This window comes from Nymphalis io, chromosome 19, assembly GCF_905147045.1.
Source record: "Nymphalis io chromosome 19, ilAglIoxx1.1, whole genome shotgun sequence".
In the NCBI taxonomy this organism is placed as follows: Eukaryota; Metazoa; Arthropoda; class Insecta; order Lepidoptera; family Nymphalidae; genus Nymphalis; species Nymphalis io.
Genome location: NC_065906.1, coordinates 948,680 through 965,396, shown reverse-complemented (window position 1 = coordinate 965,396; position 16,717 = coordinate 948,680). Strand labels below are relative to the sequence as shown.

Here is a 16,717-nt window from a genome sequence, read left to right as displayed (position 1 = left end):
TGGCAGAATTTCAGTGAATTTAGACACATGCAGGTTTCCTCACGATGTTTTCCTTCACCGTCAAGCACAAGATGAATTATAATTACAAATTAAGCACATGAAAATTCAGTGGTGCTTGCCCGGGTTTGAACCCACGATCATTCACGATTCACACGTTCTTATCACTGGGCCATCTCGGCTTTTTATTTGTATTTATACTTATTTAAACAACAAGATGACTTTCTTCAAGAAGTTTTCAAGTTTTAAACAAATTTAATTGACACCCTAAACGGTTACCAAGCCTGGTCCGATTATACATGATGATGATTTACATTTAAACATTTTTTTTTATTATAAGGGCATTCGGCATAGACCCAAGTACTACCTATATTAATTAATTGGTCACATTGCCAACGTGTCGTGTCAATCAATGCTTTCATCAAGTGCCTGGATGGTGTACAGCTTAAAGCTACTTTTAGTGTTCACGCAGATTTTGTGCGGTTTGGTCACGTCTTGAGTTAAGAAAAATCCTTTCTGCTTTTTGATGATATTGCAATTATGAACATCATGATATTAATATTTTACATAAATATTTTTGTAATGTTTATAAAGCTTAGCACATAAGATAAATAATAGCGAATATTAGTGATAATATCTTATATCATGTAGACATTGCAAATTTTAAAACGTAATGTTGCCAATGGTCAAAATAACTCACACGCAGTGCATTGGAGTAAAAAAAAAAATATTACTTATCAATCCGCCAAAACCTGTACAAGGTTATTTTTAAGACACTAATAACTTCGCAGAACTGTATTACCAACATAAATGACATTTATTCAATGACTATTTATAAAACAATAGATTTTCCAAAATATACTTTAAAAGTTTGTTTTGTCTGACACTTTTTTAGATCTGTATTTAGTAGTGAGGTCAAGTCCGCGGTGCGTTGTGACTTGTGATTCACAATAAAAATTCATTAGTCTACCCACATAATATCAATCGGAATTATATTTTATTTATCAATTATAATTAACATGAAGTGGCTTAGATCTTTTACAGTAGTAGTCTTGTAAGTGCAGTGAAATAAAAATAAATTATTGACTATTGCATTTATTGTAAAAGTAAAATTGTTGTCACTTGATAAATATTTAAACTGCATACTAGTTACATATAAAAAAAATATTATGTATGCACTAGGTACTGAAAATCGAGGTACAACGACAAGCTGCGCGGGTGCCTCTTAGTGACAGCGACACCTTGCCGGTGCCCCTCTCACAGTTCGCTCCTGTGTTCCGCAATAATTTGTTTACCTAAGCGCTTCTCTAGCTACCGCGAAGAGTTGTTAGTATTTAGAGAAATCAAAAACGTTTTAAATTTTGTATGAAAAAAATATGAATTATTAAAAGTCATAGCATAAAAGTTGTTGCCCATGATGTTAGCAGTACGGTCCTGCGAGGTGAATGTTTTACAAACAACCTGTATAATGGTGATTATTATCTGTTAATTTTATCTGATAAACAAAACAGCTTGCAACATCTGTAGTCTATGATTGATAACACAATATATGGTTCAGAGAGCTGGTTCTTCCTAACTGGCCTAGCCAGTCTGAGTACGGGCCTTGCCCCCTTTACGCTAATTTTACGGGGGTTGCCCCCTTTACCCGGGCTATTCCTCACCGGCAAGTATCCTTGCCGTGAGATTTTATTTTTGGCCCGAAGGGCCAGGGTCTCAATGGCCCAGTGGCTGTTGATATGAATAAATATGGTTCAACTTAAATTCAAACGTAATTTCTTAGAAAAGATAACCTTAGTATATCCATCATACAGTAAAGTTAAAAAGTTAAAAAAAATAATTGCCTAGATAGCGGCTAACGTCCAACTATAGCTAAATATACATTAAGGGTCACTCCGTATAATATATAATAAAATTCCAATAATAAAAAAAAATATTTGATATAAATTAAAATCAGAGTGAGAATATTAATTATATTTTTTACATTTGTTCATTTCCTGTAAATGTTTATTGATGTTACCTACCGAAAATATTAAAAGCCAGCTCTGAAGCTAATCGTGATATTATTATGACTATACAATTTTACGTGGAATCCTGTTATATAAAATATTTGTTGTTAATCATTATTAGTATCCACTTGTTACAATAAAATAAATATAAATAAATTGATTAATCTTTTATTTATATAAACAACATTGTTGATAAAATGATAAATAATGTTTGCGTAGATACGACGTTAATGAACTCCCACGAAGTTTTAATTTCAACGTATAACCAGTATAAATAACGTCTTTTTAAAAGAAATAAAGTATTTTGTCTTAATCTTCTTCTTCCTCTTCTTCTGGTAGACCCTCTCCTTCTCCCTCCCCTTGCAGAACTGGTGGCGGCGGGGGTAGGTGGGCGATTCGATAGGCCTGGCAGAATAATGTTATGAATATATAATCGTAAATTTTTATTGATATTTATCAGAAGCCATAACTTCAATTTTTTTAACGTTGTACAGCAATTTAAATGTTTCCAAAACTGTCACGTCTCTGGTCGTTGACGTCACCAATATTTTAGTAACTAACTACGAACTCAGTAATTATTATTTACATTGAGAAAGTACAGATGTAGAATAAATCCTGACTCGTGGTACGGTGGCAAAAATGCTACCATAATTTTCCAGTTAAATCGCCTATTCTTGTATAAGCGACCAATGGACCAGCTCTCCTGCCACAGTGGAGGCAAAGGACGGCTGTTGTTATATAATTTGGTCAAGTTAATATTTATCAAACTGGCTTACCTCCTCATCCGCAAACGTTGGATCAGCCATCTCCATGACCTCGGGCCCAATAGCGTATTCTTCCTGCGGCCGCGGTAGCTGTAGAGGACTGAAGTTCGGAGGCTGGAATTTCAAGCCCCATCCAACGTACATGCATTCGGATTTCCTAATCGTTTTGTATAATAACACAATAATTATCTAAATTAATATACTACATATAGCATAAGAATTTTTTGAATAAAATAGTGAAAAGGTTCTTTCTCTTTATCTTAAACCGTAGCTAAATATATGCATACATTTTTTTTAATAAAAAATAATTCTTTTTTTTCTTCCAAAATCTTTAACGTCGATAACTCACTTTCCTGTAGTAGAATAAGCGACAGCACCAGGCCATATGTTACTTCTCAATAATGCTGCAGCCCTATCCGGCACTAGAGTGGAGCTGACGCGAGCGCTCCAAGCGTTCTGACCCTCGAGACGGCTATCATCAGAGAGGGATGTGAATAGTGACGGACCGGATTCAGGCTCAATTGGTGGAAGGCCTTCGTCTTCTTCCTCTTCGACTGCTTCATCCTAGTGAACTTAAGGATTCAATTCTATATCTCAAAAAACCTGGTTTTAAAACCTTATTATTTTTTTGGGATTATATTACTAATTTCATATGTATATTTAAACACAATAACTAAACAGCAATATTTACTTATTATAGTTTCTGGGTAGGTACCACCCACTCATCAGATATTCTACCGCAAAACAGCAATACTTGATATTGTTGTGTTCCGTTTTGAAGGGTGAGTGAGCCAGTGTAATTACAGGCACAAGGGACATAAAATCTTAGTTCCCAAGGTTGGTGGCGCATTGGCTATGGTTGACATAAGTGATGGTTGGCATTTCTTACAATGTATATGGGCGTTGGTGACCACTTACCATCAGGTGGCCCAAATGCTCGTCCGCATTCCTATTCTATAAAAAAAAATGTGATTTTTTTAACGATAGGTTAAAAATTTTCTAACCAATCCAGCATTAGGATTCCACCATATAGTTCTACCCTGCTTAAGAATATGTCTGCCGTGGTGAACCCAGTAAGTCAGATTTGAATCAACCAAGTCTTTAAGAGTGTGACCTTGGTAGAAAGGATTCAAATTGAACGCCATGTCCCCTAGCAAGAAAAAGAGTTACGGTATTTATATGTTTAGATCGTAAATAAGGTACACCAAATTTTAAACTGTTTATAGAGTACCTACAATATCCATATATAGAATAACGGCCTTAAATGTTGTTTAGCAATTTATTAATTAAACAATGCTGTATCTTTTTCATTTGAATAACAAATCAATAATGACAGAATGAGAAAAATCAATGTTTGACTAAAATTAAGCCGCTACTCATCGTCTATAAGTCTGGCCGTTAGTCGTTATGTCCACACGTGTATCTTTAATTATATGCGTATATAAATTATATATTTTCACTACCTTTTTATGATGATATACCTAAGTCTTCAAAGTAGGTACTAGCAACTTTCTGCAAGCCTGTCGATATGTACCAACCGTTCATCATATATTCTACCGCTTAACTGGAATACTTGGTATTACGATTTGAAAGACAGTTTAACTACCGGCACAAGCGACATAACGTCTTAGTTCCTAAGGTTGAAGCATTGGCGATCTAAATAATGGTTAAATTTCTTACGGCAGGCGCCAATATCTAAGGTGGTAGTGACCACTTACAATCAGTTGACCCATTTGATGTTGTTTTATAAAAAAATATATCTGAATATTTCTGTACAGATAAAAACGATAACTTTATACAGTTAAGTAATAATATTGTAAGAATCATAAAAACCACAAATTCTAATATTGTAATCCCATCTAAAGGCTTTTTATCGGTGATGTATCATGTTGGCTTTAATCGACTTTAATACAGAAACGAATGTAATTAGGCATTATGGAATTATAGGACAAAGATTTAACGATACCCGATCCCTCTTCCAAGTCAATATCTTCTTCCTCTTCTCCCGAGCCAAACGTGTAAAACCCCTGCGGTGAGACTGAGGTCGCTGCTTGAATACGAGCTAGTTGAGCCCTCAAGTAATTACGCTCCGTACCCTCGAATGGGGGGTACGTTATTACCTATTATTTATGAAATAAATAAAAATAAATTTACAATAATTACCAAATCATCGATCGGGCGATTATTATTTCTTACCTCTGCATCGAGTTCACCAGTCATACAACGCACCGAAAGTCTCGCCACTCGGATCTGATCCGGCGTAACGTCTGGAAGACATACCCAGTGTTCGCCTGGCTGGTTGCAGACGTAGTACGTCTATGTACCACATATTAACGTTAAAATTGATAATGTATTTGACATTAAAACGTTCATTGACAATTGACTAGTTAGTCAGTATTATTGTTATTATTAGTCTTTCGTATTTGTTTATACACCTATATACTTAACGGGTGAGGTGGTCTATGTGAGCGGATTTCCTCATCATCAGACATTATGTGTGGGCGAAATGAGGGTACGTGTAACATATAGCAAATCCAGAATCACTCAAACGCTTTACTAATCACTTCTAGCACAATTACGACGAGACATAAGACAGTTTCTAGACGTGTTGTCTGTACGACGGCTAGGACGGAAGTGCTACACGTCAGTGCTGCACCGACCCATCTAGACTCCGTGGAAGCGTTATGTAACACTGACAACGCTTGCGGCTCGTTGTCAAAACAACTTCCGTATTGTTGACATCGCCGTCATACTATTAAGTATTGATTTGAACATGTCTGTTTGTCCTGAGTCTGGGTGTAATTATCTATATAAGTATGTATTTACAAAATAAAAGTAGTATATGCAGTATATCAGTTGTCTGGTTTCCATAGCACAAGCTCTGCTTAATTTGGAATCAGATGGCCGTGTGTGAATAATGTCCCAGGATATTATTATTATTATTATAACGTAATATAATATTCATTCTCACTGAGTTAACTGACATAGACCTTACACGCAGCCTTGAGGCGGAATGTCAATACTATGTTATGAAAGACATCGAGATGAGATCATAGATATATTTTAGTACTTTTTTATAGTTTTGACATATTCCTAACATAGTCATATTCTTAACAACTTGTAGGTTTCTTTCTATTTAACCTTTCTATTAACACCTTGCCCAGGTTTCTCGACAGGGATAATAGGAGGTGGCTGCCATGTGGACTCGGGGATTGGAGGCAGCTTGGGAGGCACTGGTTCTTTAGGTTTCTCTTCCTTAGCTTCACCTTCGCCTACTACGATTTAATTTAAATGTTATTCTTCCAAAATTTATCCATTTAGTCTAATAACATATTTTCGAAATTATATTATATATTCTGTAATTACAACATGGCGACTAAAAGTTGGATTATGTATATTTTGTGTCATAATGATTCTATTTGTAAGTGATCACCATCGCCTATATACACTGACACTATACAAACTATAATTGTATCGCAAGCGTGTGGGATCTAAGATGTCACTTGTCCCTGTAATTTTATTGGCTCCACTTTCGTCCGGGACACAACACCACAACATATTTCTGTCTAGCGGCAGAATAAACGAACCTGCACTAAGAATATAATCGCAAAGCATGTGTTTTTTCCTTTTAATAAAATTTTTATCATTTAATAATACAACTATGCTCACTCATTTCCTTTTGTTCTTCCATTTCTTGACCGCGATCCTCCTCTGCGCCTTCTCCCTCGCCAGGCATGTCTTTCATTTCGAACTCCTAATAAACGAATATTTTTAATGTACACCACACACATATAACTCGGTTTTGTTTAATTTTTAAACTTTTTATATAAAAAAATAACATTGCAGCCAGCGGCATTTTCTTGTAAAATGTTTGCCGAATTTATGCATGTATCGAATTATCCGTATTCTCAAACTTACACTAAAGCAAAATGTTGGAATAAGGTCTTTACCCGCTGCTTCTTCCGTACTTTAGACAAATATAATCTGTATTAGTTTCAACAAATCTATCAAGCATATTATTTTATAACAAAAACATAAAAGAGAACCCTGTATAATAATATTAAATAAGAAATACAAACTCTGATGCGCCTATCCAGTTCTTCTATGGTGAAATCAGTTTCTGCGACGTAGTAATTTGCTTTTGTACCAAAAATCTTGCCGAAAAATCTGCCATTCAAGTTATGATATGTTATCACCATTATCAAAATATATTCACTTATGTTAATAGTAAAATTATTATTACTCTTTCTAAAATATTTTAAGGGAACTTTCATTTTGAGAGTATCTATCTCATAATTATATAATTAATTTAAGAAATTGTCGATATTTCAGTAAATCATGTACTTTACGATAGGATTCAAAATTTCTAAAGGTAATGTACCCGTAAATAACAAAGTAGGATTTTGTCCAGTTGATAATAATATTTAAACATTTACAAAAAATCCCAAGCATATTCTTGTTTCTACTTACCTAATTGTAGCTACTGGTTCCTTGATAGCCAGCATATTAAGAGCTACGTATACCGCATAACATTCTTGCTCAGAGAGGCCGTAACCACACTAGGGATGTTAAAGAATAATTTGTTAGTCTATTAATAAAATTGATATTAACCTAATATTGCGGTTAGACCAGATAATAAGCTAAAGAATTGGCGTTTAATTATTTATATTCATAATTCATTTAGCGCTGCGATGAAGGTAAAACTTATAAAGAAATTTATGCATGTATCTGCTGAAATTCTGCCATTTCTGTAACCACCAACCCGTATAGCAACATCGTGGTGAAATAAGTTTTAAGCCGGGAGAAAGAAAGGCCAACAGGAAAAGAGTTGTTTAGCTAGCATTAAATGATTAGTTGGATGTTAGTTTATTTTTTTTTCTTTTATACTTACCTCTCGAAAGTAGTAATTGTGCTCAATGATATCCGCGATCCTGGGTCTTAACGAATCTTCTTCTAGATCTAACTCCTGCTCCTCTTCACCGAGATCTTCTATTCTCTGACTCTTGCTCGCAACTAACTAAAATAATAATAATAATCATGGTTAATAGAAATTTTATTTTTTATTATGAAAATAGCCTCTATCGTCTGCATTGTCAATCTCACGCTGACTTAAGCAAACGCAAAGATTACGGTTACTATGTATATATTATCATCAATAACGATAACAGATTAACTTTGATTGATTCTGAAAAGGGCGCGCGGGTACTTATCTCACTCACTCACTTTACTTTTTTGTTTAATTTCTTTATTTTTTTACTGTAATAGTTATTGATGATTACATATTGCAATCGTAATCGTTAATTATTAATCACAAATTAAGCACATGAAAATTCAGTGGTGCCCGGGTTTGAACCCACGATCATCGGTTAAGATTCACGCGTTCTTACCATCTCGGCTCATCATATCATCATCATTATAATTCATCTCGTGCTATACGGTGAAGGAAAACATCGCGAGGAAACCTGCATGTGTCTAATTTCACTGAATTTCTACCACATGTGTACTCCATCAACCCGCATTGGAGCAGCGCGGTGGAATAAGCTCCAAACCTTCTCCTCAAAAAGGGAGAGGAGGACTTAGCCCAGCAGTGGGACATTCACAGGCTGTAACTGTAATTATTAATCTGTTTGCATTATGCTTAAGTCTGATCTCAAATTTTTATCTTTTTGAAAGGGTGTAAACAAATTCAGCTTAATTTTTCATTATATACACATGCTGTTTTTATATAACATTCAGCTTTGAAATTTAATCGATTTTGAATTGAGCTTAAATTTAAATTAGTCTGCAGTTGAATCCACCACTTCTTGAAGAAAATCTAAATCTAATTAATCAATTGCTATCAAAGCTTTTTAAAGTATGCGTTATAATATATGTTTTATTAATATAAAAAAATTGATAGAAATACAACACCCGAAACATTTCATCCATTCGTCTAACGACAGCAAGCTGCGTTGGCGCGAGGTAAATATCGTTCAGTAAATCGAAATTCGGTCGAAACTTCTCTTCCTTCACTTGCCATGAATATTGTTCAAAATTATCAACAACATCTGGAGGCTTTTGCGATAAAATTTTGTGTACAACGTCCACCATATGATCATACCTGGTTAAAGAAAAATATTGTTATTCTTCAGTCAGAACTTCTTAATCCTAACAAAAAAAAGAAAATAATAACTTACAGTGAATCACCAGTAGCACCAGACTGTTGTTTTAAAAAATTTTTAGCAAGCACCAAATCGCTGTTGAGGTCAGGCAAAACATTTGCCGTAGCCGCTATTATATCTGGTTCTAACATAAATGTATGAGACATCTTTGCTAACTTTAAAATAATTGTTTAAATGTATTGAACACAAAATACATAACCACTACGTTTTATTATTGAATATAACTTGCACTAAACTTGTCATTTTATGCTTTTTATTATTTTCAGGCAGATACTCTTGTTGATCAATTCAATTATAAGGAACAAGAATAAGGTTCATCTAAAATAAATATATACGTTTTGTTTCTAAACTAATGTAATATCTGATGACAGTGACAATTGACATTTATATAATAATATTTTGGAAATGTAATACTTGAATACAAAAATTATTATTTCTTATTCTCGTTTTTAAAACAAATTCAGGGTATTCATTTTTGGTTCGTAGTATCTTATTTAGGATATCTAATGAATCTCGTAAGTTAAACTACCAGGATACAAGTAAATGAAATTATAACCTCGAAATCAAACCAAAACAAACCGAAATGGCAACAAAATTCGACGTTGCTGCGTATAATTTCCGTAAGAAATGCCCTTACGTGAGCAAAGATCTCCTTCACTGGTTCCCGGGGCACATGAATAAAGGGCTAAAACAGATGCAGCGAAAACTCAAGTCAGTAGATTGTGTGATCGAAGTTCACGACGCTAGAATCCCATTTACAGGCCGTAATCCCATCTTCACAAATACGTTGACAGGTGCTAAGCCTCATATCCTAGTTTTAAACAAAAAAGACTTAACAATACGATCGTTATTGCCAAAGATAAAAGACCAACTCACTTCCGAAGGTGTACAGAACGTAATATTTACAAATTCAAAGGATCAGCATTGTCGTGGGCTTAAGTCATTGCGACCTCGTTTGGTGGATATAATTAAGAACTCTAACAGGTATTTTTTTTTATTACAACATAGTATGTAACTTATTAAAACTATGCAAACAGACTGCAAAACAGTCATTTTAAGAAATACTGAAAAATTATTCCCAGAACTTTCATATATATATAATACGAGAACTGGCATTGGATATGTAGATAGATGTCTAATTATTAAGTATATTATATTGTTATGGTATAAATATGATACTCCAAATTTAATTATTGAAAATAATTAGTTTTTTGTTTGTTTAATATATCTTCTGGCTATTTGGCAAGCAGAGTTATTTTTGTTTGAAGAATGTTTACTTTTTGCAAGCAAAACGATCTAACAAAGTAGGGATTCTTTTCATTTTAGTCTTTTCTATTGTAGGGAACCATCTCATCCTAATAAATTCTTAATTGCACTTATTATAACAGATATAATCGGAGTGAAGAATTAGACTACAGTGTCATGATCATTGGTGTCCCAAATGTTGGCAAGTCATCCCTCATCAATATGCTTAGAAGTCGTAATATGAATATAAAGCATGCTCTACCAGTCGGAGCAGTGGCCGGTGTCACTCGAAGTGTGATGACTAAGATTAGAATAAATAATGACCCTAAAATATTTATGTTAGACACTCCAGGTTAATAGCATTTTATATTTATTTTTCGGTTGATCTCCAAAATATAAAAATATAAAGCTAGCTTTTGAATAATTGAAGGATTTTTTTTTTTGCTAATGAAATCTTCAAATATCTTTTTATAGATATTTTGTGTGTAACTACGATGTACAGTAGCACTGATCTATAAGAATAATATTGACATAAATCGTATGTAATCGGTAATGAAGATGCAGCAATTTTTGTCTTTCATCGTATCCGAAAGTAACTGAACTGAACCCTATACATGCAAAATAAAAGCAATATCTGTATTCCAGGAATCCTAGAGCCATCAGTATCAAATATAGAGATGGGGTTGAAACTCGCTCTGTGCGCGTCGTTACAAGATCACCTTGTCGGCGAAGAAATCATAGCAGACTATCTCCTGTACTGGCTCAACAAACATGGTAGCTTCAAGTATGTGGACTACCTGGGTCTGGAGGAACCGTGTGATGATATTAACAAGGTTTGTGGCTGTCGTGGTAATGATGTCCTGATTTTAACGGAGACAAACAAACGACTCAGGAAATTTCTTTGCGGTAACACAGTCTACAGTCCTATATAGTCTGATGGTGTTACATATGTTAATGGCTACGCACCGCATACGCTTTAACTATCCAATTGTGTTATATTGCCTTTCCACCAGATATAAGAGAGTTAAAAAAATAAGTTTATTATCTATGCACTAAAATACAGTAACAGCCCATTAATGTCCCACTGCTGGGCTAAGGCCTCCTCTTCCTTTTGAGGAGAAGGTTTGGAGCTTATTCCACCACGCTGCGTCAATGCGGGTTGGTAGAATACACATGAGGCATAATTTCAATGAAATTAGACACATGCAGGTTTCCTCACGATGTTGTCCTTCACCGTCAAGCACGAGATGAATTATAATCACAAATTAAGCACATAAAAATTCAGTGGTGCTTGCCCGGATTTAAACCCACGATCGTCGGTTAAGATTCACGCGTTCTAACCATTAGGCCATCTCGGCTTTTTTTATACTATAATATCTCCTATTAAATTGGCTAATCTCCATCTTTAAAGAAGAACTTTCTGGACTTTCTGAAATTATTAGTTCATATGTTTATTCGTAGAGTATTCTATTAAAAGTATTATATTATCGTGTGTTACAGGTTCTCATCACAGGCTCAATAAAATTAAACCGCGTGAGACGGACCCGAGACTTTGATGGACGAATTCGCGAAGTCCCCGACGTCGTGGAAGTCGCCAGAACGATGATCCGAGCGTTCAGGACCGGGGAGCTGGGAAAAATATTGCTAGATATTGATCTACTGAAGAGAGATGGCGAACAAGAAAATGTTCTTGCGTAGTTATAATAATGAACGCTTTGTATAATGTTCTCTAACAGTTTGTACAAATAATAAATAAGAAAACTTAATAATAAATGGAATAATAATAAGTGGAATGAGAATTAAAAAATATATATTAATTTAAGAACATCATTCCAAATTGTCTGTCTAAAACCATGCTTTAAAATCCTTTGAAAGTATTTGAACAATGACAGTTGGTATAGATCGTAGCCATCACGGTAGCATGCGAAAGCGATCCTGTTGCGCTCCTCGTTAAGACGGAAAGGGTACCGCTGGTTTTTTAGTGAGTATTCCGATGTTCGAGGCGCACTCGGCGCCTTGGACACCGGCGAGCCACACATACCCCTCACCCACTAACAAAAAAAAAAGATCGTAGCCATAGTTGAATGCCATCGGGTCCTCAGCCTTAGTACACGAGAGCTTGTCCTTACCTCCTCCACTGTGTCCAACTACATTTCACCGATTGTCAGGTGTCAGGACCCTTCACACGATCCACTCTGCTGATCATAAAAGTACCAGGAGAGATTCGTATGGCATTGACCTCAGTCGTTCTCCACAAGAACTCCGATGAGCACCTACCGACCGTGCCTAGGGTGCAACATTTCGTTTCATAAACATTGGACTTTGCCAGCTCGGTTGGACTATAGAAGCAAATAATGAATGCATTCAAAGTAATCAAATTAAACATATTTAATAAAATTCAATTAAACAAAATTTCAAACATTAAACTTTCCGCATTTTTAATATAAGGTTTTTATTTCAAAACTCGAGTCAATTAAAGTAATTATTGAAATATAACAATGTTAACTTTAGCTGCTTCAATATAATTAAAACAAAATAAACAGACATGCGTGTTAATAAATAAACATACAATTATATGCGCGGTAAATTGTAAATACATAAAAAGTTTTACGGAAAAATATTGAAATTTTCTATGTCGAAGAATAATTTAATAAAAAAAAAAAGATTTAATCGAATAAAACTTTATAAAGTTTTTTTTATCTTTAACCTTATTTAGATAAAATATATATATTTCCGTTAACGTAACTTACACACATTTTTTTTTTATTTAATCTTTTTTTTATATGCCTAACAACTAAACTGACCCAATTCAACAATTTACATGCAATTAAATTTAATAAAGTACTCATATTTTTGTGCAAACAATTAAAAAAATATATTTTATAGAATATTTTAATCAAAATTAGTCCACTTCCCTGTTAAAACAGTAGTGGAAACTTAACTGGCATAAGTGTTAAAATATGATTATTATATTAAGTTGTAATATACGATATGCTGTATGTTTCCCTAATAAATAAATAAATAATTTTAAGCACTCTAAATTAATGTAAAAAACTATTCGTACTAAAAACCGTTAACGCTGTTTACCTATACATCATTCACGGCATATCATTCGTTATTCTATAAATATTAAGCCCTAAAATTGAACAATTACGCACAGTGCTTTGAAATGCTATCAGTACATAATCAATGTAAATATTGCCAATAAAAAGTTCAATTATTATTAGAAATTGTTATCGATTACTAGAATGTTGAGCGTTTATGATATAAATTGTTGGGAAGAAATATTATCACATTTCCCATATAAAAGGTATATTTTAAATATATCATCTTGGACAATAAAGGTGTTTTACACAAAGGTGTTGGACAATAAACATTTTAAATTACAAAAATAAGACTTGGCTTTTTTTACCTCGCTGTTTCCTTATTGGCGTATCCTAATTTTACATAGATTTCACATATTCGACGTGAAATGGTATAAAAATTTACAGTTTAAGTGAAAAAAATATATCTTTGCAAACTTTCACATACTCCTGAACTAAAAATAAAGAATATAAAACCATTTACATTTAAAAAAATATCTTAAAAACTCTACATATCTAGTATTTGGATTAAAATCATTCAATGATTAGTTTTTTTTTTTGTAATTGTACTATCGGATATGTAACAAGTCCTCCGGTTGACAGCATCCCCCACCACTTAAATGTAGATATCCTCTTCTACCGAGCACGGGGCCACGGCATGAATTATAAACACAAGAAAACACGAAAAATATCAATAGGGTTTGTTCGGATTTCAATTTTGCAACCGGGGCTCAGTTATCCACTGCATACTCTTACTAAAACTAATAATCATATAAGCGATTATTGTGATATAATTAATTTTTTAAGTACAGTAATGTACTAATAATAGATAGGTAGGTAATTTTTTATTTAAATTCAAAAGTTGAGTAGGTAACTAATGTCCGTAAATACATATTTTAATTGTAATTACTTCGAAATGCTGAGTTAAATATTCATTTCATGCTCTGTCAGTTTTTTTTTCTTTAGTTTCGAGAATTGCAATGGTTTATTTTAAACTTATTTTGTCGTAATGTCCGACACTACCTTATGATAAGACCTAGGAAACAATCATCCTGTGCCACTAATTACTGTAAATATGATATACCTAAGATTCGTGTAAAATAAATAAAATTACCTTGACTATAAAGTTGTTTTGTTCCGTTTAAATTTTGTTTTATTTTTACTTCTATTCGATATATTTATTTTATTAATATAAGCAACATATTGATATAACATTATAGATCCAGTAACGTAGGGTACTTAATAGTATTTTAGAAATATAGAAATTCAAAGACGTGTAATGGGCTCGATTACTAACTTAACCTACGTCAAAACCTCTTGCAAGTGTGTCTCTAATTCAGTCGAAATTAAAGTTCTATGTATGGGAATAGCTATTTACTAAGTTATCTTCTCCAATATTATAAATGCTTAAGTAAGTTTGTTTGTTTGTTACAATTTGACGTCTTGCTACTCGTCATTTTGAAATTTCGGATACACGTTGAAAGTGGTACTGAAAATGCCATAGGGTATCTAATACACCATCATAAATATAATATAAAAAGATAATTAATGGTGAACGAATGACATCAGAAGAAACGAATTCGGCCGTCACAAGAAAAATGAACTCCAATAATGAAATTAGTATCACCTAATAATAACAAACATTTTGTGAGTGATTGCCAAGAATAGCGCGAATCAAGGAATAATTTGTTGCGAGCAAAAATCGAATCACGCCAAAAAAAACACGCGACGTCGTTCGACTAACGTTGTGTCTACTTATGAATAAAGTTTTATTATTTACTATCTACCCATCTCGGCTTCACACGGATGTCATCGTTACATAACTCAGTTTTGACTGTTTTTAACGTATTCAGTCAGCATGATTTGTTCACATATCTTCAACATTCACCGTCATATTTCAGGCAATTTACACAAATCGTATCGTATCGTAACAGCCCGTGAATGTCCCACTGCTGAGCTAAGGCCTCCTCTCCCTTTTGAGGAGAAGGTTTGGAGCTTATTCTACCACGCTGCTCCAGTGCAGGTTGGTTGGTTCTTTCACCGTCAAGCACGAGATGAATTATAATTACAAATTAAGCACATGAAAATTCAGTGGTGCTGGCCCGGGCTTGAACCCACGATCATCGGTTAAGATTCACGCGTTCTTACCACTGGGCCATCTCAGGTTTACACAAAACTTTAACGAATTATACAACTAAACTTTCCTCGTGAACCTAAGTCTAATGGTAATGACTGTTAGAAAATCCGTTCAACACTTCATGAGTTTATCGCGTTCAGTAACGGAAGAACTGCATTTTATAATGTTTATTATTTTATTAGTATTTTTTTTAAATGTCTTATTCATATTTACGGATAATGAAAACATTTTAACATTGTCAAAATGTAATGTCAAATAAACAAATACAAATGTCAATTGCACGTAAATTATCAAAAAAAACCTTCAGCCAAAATTAAATGGAGTAAATAACACGTTAAACGTTAAATTCATTGGATAATCGTAAAAATATGCACGAAACTCATGAGTGAAAATTGAAATAGGAGTGTTCATCCAAGATGAATCCTTTGGAATACCTCCATCTACTTGCGAATTGCATTCAAGAATATAGATGGATCATCGATGCAGCGACAGATTGCTACCCGATCATTATGATGTCAAGGATACACACAGCTTAAAACATGATCACTAGATTAATAAACCAATCATATAGTTATCAAGATTTATATAATAAATTAATTCCGGATTTTTTTTTTGATAAATCTTACGTTAATTCATCAAAAAGTTCAAAACAAATTCAATCATCGGAAAATGTTTCTTCAGACAGTGACACAACAATAGATGACTCCATTTTCAGTTCTGAGGACACGCTAAACATGATCGATTCGCCATGGACAACGGAATCGTGGTCGTCTCAAGTTACCGTATCAGTTGACAAAAATTACGAAGCGTTACCAGAAAATGTAACAAATGTCACTTCAACTACATTAAATCCTAGAACGACTACATCTTACGGCGGATTCACCCCGAGCTTGAGTAACAGCAGATTTACTAAAAGTTTACTAACGATGAATTCCTTTTCATCCCTATCCCTAAGCTTACGTCCCTTGTCTAGAAAGTCAGCAGCAGACACACTAACATCTTGGACGTTGGAATCTTACACCAGTACACCATCGCTGAATCAATCAGATTTTATAATAAAAAAAGTTATATCCTCGAGTCTTTGTACTTATTCTGGAACCGACGATTATCCGAGCACGATGGACACCTTTAACAGCGAAGAACATAATTTGATAACTTCGAGTCTCGAATGTGTTGACGTAACAGTCGATATTGTCTCAGATCAAACTCAACATAGCTATGAAACCGATAAACAAAATGATTTAATCAAATGCTTCAGTTCTATGACATTTAAAATTAAATAAATTTCAAGCTGTAAATCTTCAATAATCTAGCCTTATAACTG

The 16,717-nt window shown here is 33.9% G+C and overlaps 3 protein-coding genes across 3 annotated transcripts in view; 1 reads left to right on the top strand and 2 right to left on the bottom strand.

Annotated features, from left to right (window-relative positions):
• Positions 1-2,013: 2,013 nt before the first annotated feature.
• Positions 2,014-9,074, bottom strand: LOC126775890 (radial spoke head protein 6 homolog A). Its single transcript, XM_050498048.1, has 13 exons — positions 8,944-9,074; positions 8,678-8,867; positions 7,659-7,784; positions 7,238-7,326; positions 6,847-6,934; positions 6,437-6,521; positions 5,909-6,042; positions 4,964-5,083; positions 4,734-4,887; positions 3,772-3,917; positions 3,117-3,331; positions 2,780-2,924; positions 2,014-2,408 (listed from the first exon to the last, which is right to left on the bottom strand). Exons 1-13 carry the CDS (start codon positions 9,072-9,074, stop codon positions 2,313-2,315), a joined length of 1,719 nt encoding a protein of 572 aa, XP_050354005.1. The 3' UTR covers positions 2,014-2,312.
• LOC126775883 (kinesin-like protein Klp98A) overlaps positions 8,108-16,717 on the bottom strand; it is a 93,511-nt gene continuing 84,901 nt past the window's right edge. The window contains exon 28 of the transcript XR_007669917.1: positions 8,108-8,157. The gene's annotated coding sequence lies outside the window, so the exon portion shown is untranslated. The remainder of the gene's footprint in view (positions 8,158-16,717) is intronic.
• Positions 9,319-12,786, top strand: LOC126775897 (mitochondrial GTPase 1). The gene is made up of 5 exons (XM_050498060.1): positions 9,319-9,335; positions 9,415-9,912; positions 10,317-10,525; positions 10,819-11,006; positions 11,674-12,786. Exons 2-5 carry the CDS (start codon positions 9,512-9,514, stop codon positions 11,869-11,871), a joined length of 996 nt encoding a protein of 331 aa, XP_050354017.1. The 5' UTR covers positions 9,319-9,335; positions 9,415-9,511; the 3' UTR covers positions 11,872-12,786.

Bases quoted from the DNA above. Each gene is read 5' to 3' on its own strand.
- LOC126775890 (XM_050498048.1), bottom strand. From the start codon at position 9,074: ATGTCTCATACATTTATGTTAGAACCAGATATAATAGCGGCTACGGCA. The intron at 6,043-6,436 runs GTGAGCATAGTT...ATTAAATCGTAG, and splicing joins GGAAGAACAAAAGGAAATGA to TAGGCGAAGGTGAAGCTAAG. The intron at 2,409-2,779 runs GTAAGCCAGTTT...TTATTCTGCCAG, and splicing joins CAACGTTTGCGGATGAGGAG to GCCTATCGAATCGCCCACCT.
- LOC126775897 (XM_050498060.1), top strand. From the start codon at position 9,512: ATGGCAACAAAATTCGACGTTGCTGCGTATAATTTCCGTAAGAAATGC. The intron at 9,913-10,316 runs GTATTTTTTTTT...TTATTATAACAG, and splicing joins ATAATTAAGAACTCTAACAG to ATATAATCGGAGTGAAGAAT. The intron at 11,007-11,673 runs GTTTGTGGCTGT...CGTGTGTTACAG, and splicing joins CGTGTGATGATATTAACAAG to GTTCTCATCACAGGCTCAAT.